Source organism: Eschscholzia californica, unplaced genomic scaffold (assembly GCF_041429995.1).
Source record: "Eschscholzia californica isolate CP2 unplaced genomic scaffold, dmEscCali1.0.p SCAF_3, whole genome shotgun sequence".
NCBI lineage: Eukaryota > Viridiplantae > Streptophyta > Magnoliopsida > Ranunculales > Papaveraceae > Eschscholzia > Eschscholzia californica.
In genome coordinates, this window is record NW_028238420.1 from 35284539 (window position 1) to 35300015 (window position 15477).

The 15477-nt window shown below is 34.8% G+C and overlaps 2 protein-coding genes across 3 annotated transcripts; both read right to left on the reverse strand.

The window, feature by feature from the left end:
* Window positions 1-539: 539 nt before the first annotated feature.
* LOC147549833 (uncharacterized) lies at window positions 540-5236 on the reverse strand. The gene is made up of 8 exons (XM_086670971.1): window positions 4729-5236; window positions 3536-3612; window positions 3295-3463; window positions 2886-2974; window positions 2078-2242; window positions 1866-1943; window positions 1510-1613; window positions 540-985 (listed from the first exon to the last, which is right to left on the reverse strand). Exons 1-8 carry the CDS (start codon window positions 5108-5110, stop codon window positions 880-882), a joined length of 1170 nt encoding a protein of 389 aa, XP_086527097.1. The 5' UTR covers window positions 5111-5236; the 3' UTR covers window positions 540-879.
* Window positions 5237-7866: 2630 nt separating this feature from the next.
* Window positions 7867-13728, reverse strand: LOC147549834 (uncharacterized). Of its 2 annotated transcripts, none has more exons than XM_086669084.1 (8): window positions 12276-13728; window positions 10864-10940; window positions 10623-10791; window positions 10259-10347; window positions 9442-9606; window positions 9229-9306; window positions 8869-8972; window positions 7867-8317 (listed from the first exon to the last, which is right to left on the reverse strand). In XM_086669084.1, exons 1-8 carry the CDS (start codon window positions 12892-12894, stop codon window positions 8212-8214), a joined length of 1407 nt encoding a protein of 468 aa, XP_086525210.1. In that variant the 5' UTR covers window positions 12895-13728; the 3' UTR covers window positions 7867-8211. The 2 variants fall into 2 exon arrangements, with proteins under 2 accessions (XP_086525210.1, XP_086525209.1); XM_086669083.1 differs by having other exon boundaries at window positions 10864-10949; window positions 12276-13553.
* Between the last annotated feature and the right edge of the window lie 1749 nt (window positions 13729-15477).

Below are 15477 nucleotides of genomic sequence, written 5' to 3' on the forward strand. Positions count from 1 at the left end.
CTTCAAACCTACATGATATTAATGACCTCCTTTTTCAGTTCAACTCAGTCTTTCTTAAATCGTCTTTTTCATTCTCTATGTGCATTTTTTTCGCTCTCGATGGAAAATTGAGTCCTAGTCTTCTTTTTTCTTAGTTTTCGGACAGATCAGTGGAGTAGTTCAGCGAAGTTTCTAAACCGTCCCCACGATCTATTCAATTTTCATTTGGATTGTCAAGAGTATACACTCTAGTAAACTTAACCATTTTCGTTTTTGAGTGTATTTTAAAATCAGATTCAGGATACAATAATAGAGGATTAGAGGAAATGTTAAAATTAGCAACAAATTAGTGTAAGAAATAAGAAAATATTGAGGCAAGAATCAAATAGAGGACTTTCTGAGGTAAATTTGTTTCTTCCTCACTTCATTAAACCTTCATCAAAACAGACCATTTCACCGTTCCTTCTCAATATTTCATTAGAGGTCGGTTTTGATATCTCGAACAGCTAGTAGTATGAAAACACAAAACAGTAGTAGCTAGACAAGAAAACAGGACAATATACCATTTGAAGTTTTCCTTTTTACTTTTCTCATTTGAACAAAATACAACTTTATATGTATTTGTTTCTTAATATTTTTTAAGCCCCTCATCATATCATATAGCAAACAATATAGACAATATTTTCCCCTCATTCAGTTTCAAGAAGCAGCAACCTAGACATCATTGCTGTAAGCCTTACCAGTGTCTGACGACTCGGTTAAGACTTGCTCAAGTATAGGTATGAAAATTACACTACTGACTGGAGATATTGTGGGGCTGTTATCACTGCTTTGGAGAAGTTTGAATCGGGCTGTTAGAAGCAAGATGGGTCTTCCAGCATTTGCTGTGCTGATAGAACCCTAAAAGAATTGGAAAAGGAGACTTGTTGATCCATCAGCAAATGATCTGAGATCTCCTGGTTTTACCTGGGCCCTACACAATGGGCATGTCCTTTCTCTCTCAAACCTGAAATGTACAACATTATTTTAAGCGTACGCGATAAAACTTATTTTAGTTTTCGGAAATATACATATAAAGACAGAAAATTGTTAAACATAAAAGAAATAAAAGACAATGAAGAAAATATGGGTTCCCAATGAAGCACATGAAAGGGTTCTTTCTGGTATCATACGATTATAAACTTTAATACAAGTGAAGTCTCGTATTACTCCATTTTTCCAACACGATGAGCAGGAAAAACTATCATAAACCTTAAAGAGAATCAGGTGGTTTTCTGACTACCTAGATTTTGATCCATAGCTATTTTGGGTTGAACGAGATATTCCTTAACACAACGTCTAGGTAATTATTGACGGAGCCCTTCGTGTCACATTATTACTGTGAACCATTTCAGTTCGTAGACACTTTTAGACAACTTAGAATAGAATAGGAAACTAGGTTTTCCTTGATTCTTTATACGCTTCCTGATTATACGGAAGAAACAAGTAAACAAGAGGACTTGAGTTTCAAAATGAAGCTTTTAAACTGACCATTCTGATACACAGTCTTCACAGAATATGTGTTTACAGCGAAGTAAGATTGGGGCATGCATCTTCTCCTGGCAAATAGGACACAGATCACCTGCTGCACTAACCTGCATACACCGCTAACTAACTTGAGCTGAAGTTCACCTTACTACGCAAACAATGAGATAATTGCATTTAGCAACATAACGGAACTTAATGATCCAAAAATTCACATTATCAGTAGGACATCTCTTGAAGTTCTCGTATGCTCCTTCTAGGCTTGAAGATACATTAGCTTCACTCTTAAGGGGCTTTAAGATAGCCCGGGAGCATATACTAAGGATATAATGATAAACCAAGATAATGGAATCCAGAGTTACCTGCTCAGATGTGGCACAGGTTCCATAGTTGGTCTCCTTACGCGACAAAGCCTTAAATGCGGCAAAAAAGGATTGAACCTGGACATCAGAAGCTCAAAACAGAAAATTTAGGACTGAAATATCGAAGTTCTCATCTTGATGAAGCACAGTATTTACTATTTAGAACTACGAAGTTAGAGGACATGTATGAAAGGTTTTCCGCGGAATCACACCTTCTCAACAACTGATGTGAGCTTGAAAGTCAGATACAATCCCGTAATTAAGGATGAAAATAGGCTTCCATATTCCTTGTTTAAGAAGAAACGGTACCAAACAGGAGTTGGTAGCAAAGCACGATACACCAGCAACAGATATTCAACCAGAGTTAGCATGTGGCCCTGAAAATTACAAGATAGAACATGCTCAAATAAACCTCAAGAGCGGAGCAAAAAGTTCAAGAAAATTTTTAAGCAGCTAAAAAGCAATTGCGGCTATTCTTCTACAAAAATACCCTAAAATCGTCATCTTTCTAATCAATGGTAGTTATCTGATAAAAGTTAACCAAGTGTAAGCCTCAAATATTGGCATTGTATTACAAAATACCTACATAGCTACCTCTCTGTCTACTAAATAGGCGTATTTTTCGTAAATCTTATACCCCATAGTAGTAAAAGATACTTCCATTATTAAAATGCTGAATGGAGGAAGAAAATTTCAATGGCAATTGCAGTCAGAGCATGTTTCAGAATATTAAGAAATAAAAATATTCAAGAATGTTAAAATATGGAAGGCATGGATCAGACACAAGTCCTTAACTAGCTAAAAATATATAGGCTATCTGCTGCACTTCTTTGTTAGATAACCCATTTTTTACGACCTTGATTGCATTTACCATTGGATCTTTCAGGGAGTAATCGACTAAAAAGACGTACACAGAAACCACATCTGTTAGTAGCTGTACCGAAATGAACAGTTCTGGTGCTAACATAAAAGTCACACATCACATTCTTCTAAATAAGCAATACATAACTGCCATTTTACCTGCGTACGATAGATACGGCCTCTAGTATTCTTGTAATACATCAACAATATGCACTTTAAGATCATTGCTGCTTGACGCACCATTATGTCTGAAATGTAAGCCAGTCATAAGACTGTAAGAAATAACGTATTTACAGCTCTAAAATCTGGAAAATATAAGAATACACACGTGAACTAGCAGAAATACATATTGAAAAGAGAAAGTGAACAAGTATTCTCTTCACCCTTTAAGAGATGCCTATACAATGTATTTTGTAATATTTCGAAGTGTTTACATACTATTCATGATCATTATATCTCTTATAAATAATTTGCTCAGGATGAAACAGTATAGGTAAATCAACTAAGGCAAAATTAATTTTCAAAAAGAAAAAAATTGAAGCATCAAAGCAGATAAATGCCACCATACCGTTCCCCATGATGATGAATATTGCGTGCCAGAAAGATGGTGTTTCTTTTGGTGGGAGCATGACAAGTGGGTACAGAAGATCATCATTTCGATACCACCAGTAAACACCAATCACGTGAAGCAAAAACACTACAGTTATGCTAACAAGAAAAGAAATTTTTTTTTCCCCCTGAAATCAAAGAAGAAGACTTTGTTTAGTGAAAAGATCAAAAACAAAAAGAAGAGAAAGATATCACAGTACCTTTAGTGCTGTCTGCTTCCGTAGAATATCATTTGACTTGAACATCACAGCAGCAATGAAGATTGTGAAAAAGAAACCTGCAAGTCAAATGAAATATATCAATGAACAAATGAAAATGGGGATGACGAATGACAATTATGAAGAGCCAAAGAAGCAGACAAGCACGATTATGTCACACCATTACAAGAAGCACTGGAAAATTCAAACACCGACTACCACTATCATATCCCAATTATAGAAGTCTGTTAAACCTGGTTATTTGTAATTTGGAACTAATCACTTTTTGAAGTTAGCCTGATGTTGGGTGAGAGAAGTACTCAAGTACAGAAGAAGCAAGGAAGGAAAAATAAGACTTAACAGTGAAAATAAGCCGAATTAATAACTATGTAGTTGGTATCAGTCTCGGTCTCGGTCCGGCCAAAGGCCGAGACCGAGACGGACCGAGATTCTCGGCCGAGACAGCAAGTGTATCAATTAGCTAATGGCCTACTACTAAGTAATATGTACTAAATTAATTATTGCTATTTATATTAGATTCTCGGTCGAGACATCAAGTGTAGCTATTAGCTAATGGCCTACTACTAAGTAATAACTACTAAGCAATATGTACTAAATTTATTCTCGGTCGAGACAGCAAGAATTTCCAATGTTTCTATAAGGCATAGAACCTAAAAATTCCTATATAGTAGTATCATTGCTATTTATATTAGATTCATTGGGAACATAATAAGTAGTTAAGATTTAAGAAGATAATAAATAGTAGTACACAATTAGGTTTAACAGTTTTCCAAAAAAGAAAAGTTTCAAATAATTAGAAATTCCTGTCTCGGTCTCGGGCTGTCTCGGTCTAGGGTTGTCTCGGCCGAGATATCCAAGAAACTCGGCCAAACCCTAACTCGGGGTCTACCCTATGTGTCAATGAGATCGTCATCTACTGACAACGGCACAATTTCCGCGCAACCTATTGCTACAACTAAAACATGTCCCCTAGGAGTAATAAGAATCAATTCAATAAATTCCTCCTTTCAGCACATAAAACTACCACATATAGTCCATCCCCAAGTGCATACAATGGGTTCAACCAAAGTAAACTGCAACCCCAATTCTTGCACATATCAAGAAACATTAGCATTAACATGAATCAGACTTATTAGGCATTAACATCATCTAAAAAAGACAATGAATTAGAATACCTTGTAAATGTTGTCGGATGAAAACCACTAAGAAAAGTAATGAGAAGGGAAGAATCTGATCAATCCATCTAGTAACCTGGTGAATATCAGGTCTCCGGGAAGATGAAGCATAAGATGATGATGACCCTTCACTGTGTCTTTCCCTTTCTTGTTCGGCACTAGTACCTATAATCCGTATAGAGACCTCCCCGACGTCATTGTTACCTGGTAGACCAGAATCACGAAAACCAGATGATGGACTTCCTCCATTCATCAACCCTTCCATTCGTTCAGTGTACTCTAACAACGTTGATAAAGGCCATCTGATGAAATTAACAGCAGAAAATTGCAACCCTAATCTCCTAAAATCAATACTATTACCAGAACTAGAAGAAGTTTCCATTGAAATCAATCTCTCTTCACACGAAATACCAAAACCTAACTTTTTAGCCTTCCCCTTTCCCTTTCTCTCTCTCTCTCTCTCTATATATATATATATATATTTACTTTCTCTCTTCTCTTTTGAGGCGAGCGCGAAAAAACTCAGTTATGTTATTTTTTTGGGATAATTCCATTTTGGTCCCTAAAGATGATCAATTCATCAAAATGACCCCATAAGGATGACCAACTTCTATTTTTTTTCTGTCCGTTAACATTTTAACTTATCTTTTCTAATTATACCCCTCTCTTCAAAACTTTTTCTCTCTTTGGATCCTTCGTCACTTTTTCTTGTTGTTTGTCACAGGTCGATCAGTTTTTTATATATAATATATAAAATACATCAAAACAATGGTTTGTTCGTTTATCGATCAAACAAATCTTATATAGTGAACCAAACCATTCTGTTATGACTTTTTATTATCTAAATAATCCTTTGGTTGGTTTGGATCAGATTAATTTTGTCAGTTTGAATACTAAATGTACAACTTTAATAATATGTGTCTATTACATCAGTTTTTTGATTAAAATTGAATACATAACAAGTTTTGGCTCCATTTAGATAATTTTTCATGGTGAAACATTCAAAGTCAACAAATATAGGCATACCACATCTGCAATTAATTTTTAGAATCCTCTAGTATTCTGTCTTTTTTTTTTTACCTTAAGGTACTTAAGATTATAAGATAATAATGGGTGGGCATTCTGGCTCAGAATTAGAGTTAATTTCTTTTGTGAAAGAACACAAGTTACACAACAATTCTCGTATGACTACAAACTTCCATCGATTTGGTACCTTGACTTTAGGTGTAATTTCCCTACAAGGGACCAGTGCCTCCGAGTGCCTTGTACGAGTTCAGAGTAATGCAAAGTTTTCTTTTGGTGTTAAGAAACAAAAAAACAAAGTTTATTAGAACATACTATCCTCCACAACTCATGTTCCTTATTATATAGATTTTACACACATATATACTTGGAAATTTGAATTGAATATAGAGTCAGCCAGACTTATGGGCTAGTGGCTCAACCCTAAATGCCATTTGTTCAATTTCATTCTAACTTGGTAGACAAATAGGTTTATTGATAAAATTAGTATTTAAATTAATGATTTTATATCTAATAAAGTTTTATCTCCTTTTATACACAAAATATGAGTAGACTAGTCATAATGATTACAAACGAGAGTTATTTATATGTTCTGTTTATGGACGGATGGTCAATCCTCCAATTTATACTTTTTTTTTTTTGTTGAAGATCCTCCAATTTATACTTGGTTGAAGATATGACTTCACATTAATTAATTATAATTAGAAGAAAATAAATAATACATTGAGTTGGAAAAGTAATACATGATAGATAGGACTTCAACAAAATAAATTAAGGATGAATTTTGTTAGGGGTTGATTGAGTGGTTCTATTGAGAAGATATGGATTGAAGCCGAGTTAGGATATCGACTATAAACCCCCTCTACAGCCAAATTGTTGGGGTTCAGGTTCATACTGAAACGGAATTTGTATTTTCTTTATCTGAATTGTTGGTTGAAAGACCGACCCTTTAACACTCAAAGATTCACTTGTTCAGCTTGTTAAAGTCTTGATGTGTTTGACTTTTTCATTTGCTTATGTAGGCAAGATATCTGATTATTCCCTTGATGGATTATGGTCGTATTAATTCTTCAAAATTCAAATTCTTCAGCGAAAATTTTCATTTACAATATCATGATTTATTTTTCTCAAGTTGATGATTGTGAATCTTTTGAGGACGCAAATGTAGGATCCATACAAGATGAGCCGAAGTATGGTTTTTGGGGTGTTCTGGCTAACAAAGCTAAATCTATACTAGATGATGACAATGTGTCCCACGAGTTTGACACTCCTGCCAAAAATATGAATCAGTTTGATTTTTACTCCCTGTCTAATAGTATATAACTAAAGCTGAAGATGTGCCTAAAATAGCTACATATAGACTATAGTGCCAAGTCCGAATTTAAGAAAAAAGAACTGAATAGCCTAAAATCTTCGCATTTTGTAATCCGCTACAAGTCAAAGCCTACTCCAAATCTTCATGATATTGTGTAATGCTAGGAGAGGCTACAAGTCAAAGCTTACTCCAAACCTGTAATGATAGGAGAGACTACAAGTCAAAGCTTACTCCAAATCTACATGAAATTAATATACTCCTTTTTCAGTTCAACTCTCTCTTAATCTGACTTTTTCATTCTCGATGGGCGTTTTTTCGCTCTCGACGGAAAATTGAGTCTTATTTAGGTCTACTTTTAGTCTTTTTTTGTCTTAGTTTTTGGCCAGAATAGTAGAGCAGTTCAGTAAGGTTTCTAGACCGTCCCAAAACCTATTCTGTTTTCATTTGGATTGTCAAGAGTATATACTCTAGTAAACTTAACCATTTTCGTTTTTGAGTGTGTACTTTAAAATCAGATTCAGGATACAATGATAGTATACAGAGGATTAGAAGAAATGTTAAAATTAGCAACAAATTTTATCTGAGCTTCTTAGTGTATAAGAAATAAGAAAATATTGAGGCAAGAATCAAAATAGAGGACTTTCTGAGGTAAATTCGTTTCTTCGGCACTTCATTTACCTTCCTTAAAACAAACCATATTACCTTTCCTTCCCGATATTTGGTAGACGTCTGTTTTCATATCTCGAACAGCTAGTAGAATGAAATCATAAAATAGTAGTAGCTAGACAAGGAAAAAAGGATAATGTAACATTTGAAGTCTTCCTTTTCACTTTTCTCATTTAACCAAAATACAACTTTATATGTATTTGTTTCTTGATGAGTAGTTTTTTTAGCCCTCATCATCAATAACAATATAAACATGATATTTGCCCTTCTTTCAATTTCAAGAAGCAGCAACCTAGATATCATTGCTGTAAGCTGTACCAGTGTCTGAAGACTTGGTTAAGACTTACTTGAGTATAAGTATGAAAAATACATGACTGACTGGAGATATTGTGGGGATGTTATCCCTGCTTCGGAGAAGTTTGAATCGGGCTTTTAGAAGCTACATGGGTCTTCCGGGATTTTGCTGTGCTGATAGAACCCTAAAAGAATTGGAAAAAGAGACTTGTTGATCCATCACCAAATGATCTGAGATCTGCTGGTTTTACCAGGGCCCTACACAATGGGCATGTCCTTTCTCTCTCAAACCTGAAATGTAAAACATTATTACAAGTCTATATGATAAAACTTATTTTAGTTTTCGGAAAATATACAGATTCAAGGCAAAATACAAATGATATAAAGGCAGAAAATCGTTAAACATAAACACAATAAAAGACAATGAAGAAAATATGCGTTCGCATTGAAGCACATTAAAGGGTTCGTTCTGGTATCATACGATTTTGAGCATTAATACAAGTGAAGTCTCGTATTACTCCATTTCTCCAACACGATGAGCAAGAAAAACTATCATAAGCCTTATAGACACTCAGGTGGTTTTCTGACTATTAAGATTTTACTCCTTAGCTATTTTGGGTTGAACATGATATTCCTTCCTAACACAACGTCGATGTAATTATTGACGGAGCCCTTCGGGTCACATTTTTACTGTGAACCAATTCAGTTCGTGGACACTTTAAGATAACTTAAAATGGAACAGGAAACTAGGTTTTCCATGATTCTTTATATGCTTCCTGATTATACGGAAGAAACAAGTAAACAAGGGGGATTAAGTTTCAAAATGAAGCTTTTAAACTGACCATTCGGATACGCAATCTTCACAGAATATGTGTTTACAGCGAAGTAAGATTGGGGCATGCATCTTCTCCTGGCAAATAGCACACAGATCGCCTGCTGCATTAACCTGCATAAACCGCTAACTAACTTGAGCTGAAGTTCACTTTACTACGCAAACAATATAACAGATAATTGCATTTAGCAACATAACTGAACTTAATGATCCAAAACTTCACATTATCAGTAGGACATCTCTAGGAGTTCTAATATGCTCCTTCAAGGCCTGAAGATACATTAGCTTCACTCTTAAAGGACTTTAAGATAGCCCATGAACATATACTAAGGAAAAAATGATAAACCAAGATAATGGAATCCAGAGTTACCTGCTCAGATGTGGCACAGGATCCGTAGTTGATCTCCTTGCGCGACAAAGCCTTAAATGCGGCAAAAAAGGATTGAACCTGGACACCAGAAGCTCAAAACAGAAAATTTAGGACTGAAATATGGAAGTTCTTATCTTGATGAAGCACAAGTATTTACTATTTAGAACTACGAAGTTAGAGGACATGTATGAAAGGTTTCCCCAGGAATCACACCTTCTCGACAACTGATGTGAGCTTGAAAGTCAGATACAATCCCGTAATTAAGGATGAAAATAGGCTTCCATATTCCTTGTTTAAGAAGAAACGGTACCAAACAGGAGTTGGTAGCAAAGCACGATACAACAGCAGCAGATATTCAACCAGAGTTAGCATCTGGCCCTGAAAAATTACAAGATAGAACATACTCAAATAAACCTCAAGAGCGGAGCAAAAAGTTCAAGAAATTTTTTAAGAAGCTGGAAAGCCATTGTGGCTATTCTTCTACTAAAATACCCTAAAATCATCATCTTTCCTATCAATGATAGTTATGTGATAAAAGTTAACCAAGTGCAAGCCTCAAATATTGGCATTGTATCACCAAATACCTACATACCTACCTCCCTGTCTACTAAATAGGCGTATTTTTCGTAAATTTTAGTTATTCTTATACCCATAGTAGTAAAAGATACTTCCGTTATTAAAATGCTGAATTGAGGAAGAAAATTTCAACGGCAATTGCAGTCAAAGCATGTTTCAGAATATTAAGAAATAAAAATATTCAAGAATGTTAAAAATGGAAGGCATGAATCAGATGCAAGTCCTTATCTAGCTGAAAATATATAGGCTATCTGCTGCACTTCTTTGTTAGATAACCCATTTTTTACGACCTTGGTTGCATTTACCATTGGATCTTTCAGGGAGTAATCAATTAAAAAGACGTACACAGAAACCACAACTGTTACTAGCTGCACCGAAATGAACAGTTCTGGTGCTAACATAAAAGTCATACATCACATTCTTCTAAATAAGCAATACATAACTGCCATTTTACCTGCTTACGATAGATACGGCCTCTACTATTCTTGTAATACATCAACAATATGCACTTTAAGATCATTGCAGCTTGACGCACCATTGTGTCTGAAATGTAAACCAGTCATAAGACTGTAAGAAATAACATATTTACAGCTCTAAATTCTGGAAAATATAAAAATACACACGTGAACTAGAAGAAATACATATTGAAAAGAGAAAGTGAACAAGTATTCTCTCACCCCTTAAGAGATGCCTATACAATGTGTTTTGTACTATTTCAAAGTGTTTACATACTATTCATGATCATTATATCTCTTATTATATAATTTGCTCAATATGAAAACCGTATAGGTAAATCAACTAAGGGAATGCCACCATACCATTCACCATGATAATGAATATTGCGTGCCAGAAAGGTGGTATTTCTTTTGGTGGGAGCATGACAAGTGGGTACAGAAGATCATCATTTCGATACCACCAGTAAACACCAATCACGTGAAGCAAAAATACTACAGTGATGCTAACAAGAAAAGAAAATTTTCTTTCTCCCTGAAATCAAAGAAGAAGACAGTGTTTAGTGAAAACATCAAAAACAAAAAGAAGAGAAAGATATCACAGTACCTTTAGTGCTGTCTGCTTCCGTAGAATATCATTTGACTTGAACATCACAGCAGCAATGAAGATTGTGAAAAAGAAACCTGCAAGCCCTTCCAAATGAAATATATCAATGAACAAATGAAATGTGGATAACGAATGGTAAATATGAAGAGCTAAAGAAGCAGATAAGCACGATTATGTCACACCATTACAAGAAGCACTGGAAAATTCAAACACCGACTACCACTATCATATCCCAATTTTAAAAGTCTGTTAAACCTGGTTATTTGTACTTTTGAACTAATCACTTTTTGAAGTTAGCCTAATGTTGTGTGAGAAGAAGTACAGAAGCAAGGAAGGAAAAATAAGACTTGGCAGTGAAAATAAGCCAAATTAATAAAAACATATCCAGGACATTGAACTGTTGAATAAATCAAGAGATATTGGATTGCCTAGCTTCTTTGCTTTGGTTACATTGTCTATGCCTCAATCACGGATGATAGATGATGCTTTTCTGCTCATTTGACAATGATCAGACTGCACACAAATTATTAACCTAGAGGTAATTAGCTGCAGCTGGTCAATGAGATCATCTACTGACTACGACACAATTTCCGCACAACCTATTGCTACAACTAAAGCATGCCCGTACATCTCTAACAATTCTTTTACATATAATGAAAACACGAATCAAACCATCTAATCTCAGAATATAGATAAAAAGAAAATTAAGAATTGAGGAATAAACCTAAGGAAAAAGAGACTGGGTAAAGAGATATATTTGTTTTTAAAATAGGGTGAAAAATCAACATAGAATTATAAGGGTTCTCTTCACTCTCTTAACTTAATAAGGAAATTAATCATGAACGCATTAATTGTTAACCACACTAACGCAACACAAAAGGATATTTGCAATCTCTCTATATATCATGTTAGGGGTACGGAGAATCAATACATTCCTCCTTTAAGCACATAAAACGACCACCTATAAGTACTCATAATCCATGAAAGTAATCCATTCCAAGTGGATACAATGCGTTCAACCAAAGTAAACTGCAACCCAATTCTTGCCCAAATCAAGACCAGTATAGACATCATATGATCAGATAGCACAAGGAAGAGAAACAAAAAGATGAAGAAAAACAGAACTTAAATAAAATAAGCAAAGGGCATCTCTTACAAAAGACCACCTATCAAGAAAACCTCCATTCTATTTGTGAATATGTAACTTGATCGTATGATTTAAGGAGAACTCTTACCAGTTTTTGTTCAACACATTCAATAACCCCGGATAAAGACAGAGTAACAAACACATAAACTTAAGCTCCAAGACAAATCTAACAACTATCAGTTACCCACATAAAATATTACTTTCTCAGTTTTAACACATGAATCGACTTAGCATTAACATCTAAAACAACGATGAATTAAAATACCTTGTAAATGCTGTCGGATGAATACCACTAATAAAAGTAAAGAGAACGGAAGAATCTGTTCAACCCATCTAGCAACCTGCTGAATATCATATCTCTGGTAAGATGAATCTCTATTTCCTCCTGAACTATTACCAGCTTCCCCAACTGTACTTTCATTACTTGAATTACTAGCCCCTATCGAAGCAGAAGATGATGATACTGAAGACCCTTCACTGTTTCTTCCTTCATTACCCACGTTCCCCTGACGATCCAATCCTACTGCCGATGATGATCCAGTGGTTTGTTCAGCGGAGACGACATTTCCCCCTATCTGACCATCCCTTTCTTGTTCCGCAGCACCTATAATCCGTATCGAGACCTCCCCATCATTGCTAGCCAGACCAGAATCATCCAAATTCCTATCACGAAAACCAGATGATGGACTTCCATTCATCAACCCTTCCGATTCCTGGTGATTTGATCTAGTTCGAAGAAGTCCAGAGTACTCTAACAAGGTTGATAAAGGCGCCTGGATGAAATTGGCAGCAGAAAATTCCATCCCAAATCTCCTAAAATTACTACTATTACCAGAACTAGAAGAGTTTCTGTACAAGTCAGGATTGCTACCAGAAGTTTCCATTAGTATCAACAAGAAACACAAAATCTTCACAACAAACACCCAAAACCTAAATAAACCAAAACCCTTTGGGCACAAAAAAGATAAAATCTCGTCAAAATCAGCAGAACCCCTAATTCCTGAAGAGGATCATACCGTACGTTCCAATAATGATGAATTGGAATCTCACCCCTCAGAAAATTTGAAGCTCCCTTAATGATCAACAAACCACTCGAATTATTCAATCCAATAAAGATTTAAACCCTAAAAAATCCTCCTAGAAATGGAATGAATGGATGATTAAAGGAGGATAATATCAGGAATTCAGGGACATTACCTGCTAACAGTTTGATTTTATGAAGAACTATCTCTGAAATTGATAGAGATGAATCAAAGAGACAATTAGTAATAGTAATGAATTGAGTTAGAATCTAGGGTTACCAAACTGAGAAATACTCTATCAGGTTATATGTTCTTTAGATTTCTCTCTCTAATCCCGATATACCATTGAAAGAAACGAAATGCTTTCTCTTTTTCTCTCTCTCTCTCTACTTTCTCTCTCTTTGAGGCGACAGGGAAAAAAGGGACGAGAATCGAAGAGGGAAAAAAAACTCGTTATTTCTCAATCCATTATCCATGTGTACCCGCGTACGGCGTGTATTTTCTTTGGGTTATTTCTGTTTTGGTCCCCTAAAAGATGATAAATCCACCAAAATAGCCCCATAAGGATGACCGGCTTCCATTTTGATATCTTTGATTTTTTGAATCGGTTAACATTAACTGTTAACTTATCTTTTCTTTTTATACCCCTCTCATCAAAACTCTTTCTCTTTGGATGTTTTGTCACTTTTTCTTGTTGTTTGTTAGAGGTCGATCAATTTTTCTTATATATAATACTATATAAAATACATTAAAACAATGGTTTGGTTCGGTTTTGTTCGTTTATCGATGACACAGATCTTATACACCGAACCGAACCATTCTGTTATAACTTTTTACTATCTGAATAAGCCTTGGTTTGGTCATTGAACAATCCAAATTTCTTTGGATCAAATTAATTTGGTCGGTTTGGTACTAAATGTACAAATTTAATAATATGAGTCTATTACATAAGTTTTTTGATTAAAACTGAATAGAGAACAAGTTTTGGCTCCATTTAGATAATTTTTCATGGTGAAACATTCAAAGTCAACAAACATATATAGGCATACCCCATCTACAATTAATTTTTCAAATCAATCAGTATTATGTCCTTTTTTGACCTTAAGGTACTTTAGATTAAGATAATAATACACCGTCATCCTGACTCAGAAAATAGAGTTAATCTCTTTTGGGAAAGAACACAACAATCCTCACAAGACTATAAACTTCCATCAATTTGGTTCCTTCACTCTAGGTATAATTCCTTATTCCTGTAGGAGGGGCCAGTGTCTTATACGAGTTTAGAGTAATGCAAAGTTTTCTTTTGTTATTGAAACAAAAAAACGAAGTAATTAGAACATACTATCCTCCTCAACTCAGGTTCGTTATTATATAGATTTTATACATATATATACTCCGAAATTTGAATTAAATATAGTCAGTCAGACTTATCGGCAAGTGGCTCACCCCTAAACGTGATTTGTTCAATTTCATTCTAACTTGGTAGACAGATAGATTGATTGATAAAATTAGTATTTAAATTAAAAGATTTTATATCTAATAATGTTTTATTTCCTTTTATACACAAAATATGAGTAGACTAGTCATAATGATTAAAAACCCCAAGTTATAACTATATTCATATGTTATGTTTATCAACCGATGGTCAATCCACCAATTTAGATTTGTCGAAGATATGACTTTACATTAATTATAATTAGAAGAAAATGCCTTTTCATTGTGTTGGAAAAGTAATACAGGGTAGGACTTCAACAAATAAATTAAAAATGAATTTTGATAGTTGTTGATTGAGTGGTTCTACAGAGAAGATGTGGAATGGAGCCAGAGTTAGGATATATCGGCTATAAACGCCCTCTACAACCAAATTGTGGGGGTTCAGTTTCATATAGAAACGGTGTTTTTTTCTTTATTTGAAATTGTTGGCTGAAAGACCGACCCTTTAACAATCAAGATTCATTAAGTACGATTTCATAAAAAAAAAAGATTCATTAAGTACCAAAAAGAGAATAAATGAATTGAAAAACATAAACACATTGAGAATGTTTAATACGAATAAGTCCTATGCTTTCCTTTTCTGTAAGTCTTCTGGCATTTCATCTTGTTTCATGTCTCTTAGTCCCTTTGGTGGTTTCATCGTAGACTAGTAATCAGCTGTTTGGTTAACCTCACGAAATTAACACACTTTAATATCGCATTCAGCCAAATTTGTTCAACCTGCGAATCTTCATACAAATCCGGTTTACCTGCCACGGTAAGGACAGTTTTGTTTTCAAGAGTAAAGCATGGGAAAGGAGCCTTTAGCAATAAGGGTATATTTGGGTGAATGGGCGTGCATTTAGAATTTCTCATCAAATGATCCATGAGAAATATTAAAAGCACTCTCAATTCGATATCACTTGACTTTGGTCAAGTGAAATTGATATAATTATCTAGAAGTAGTTCTCG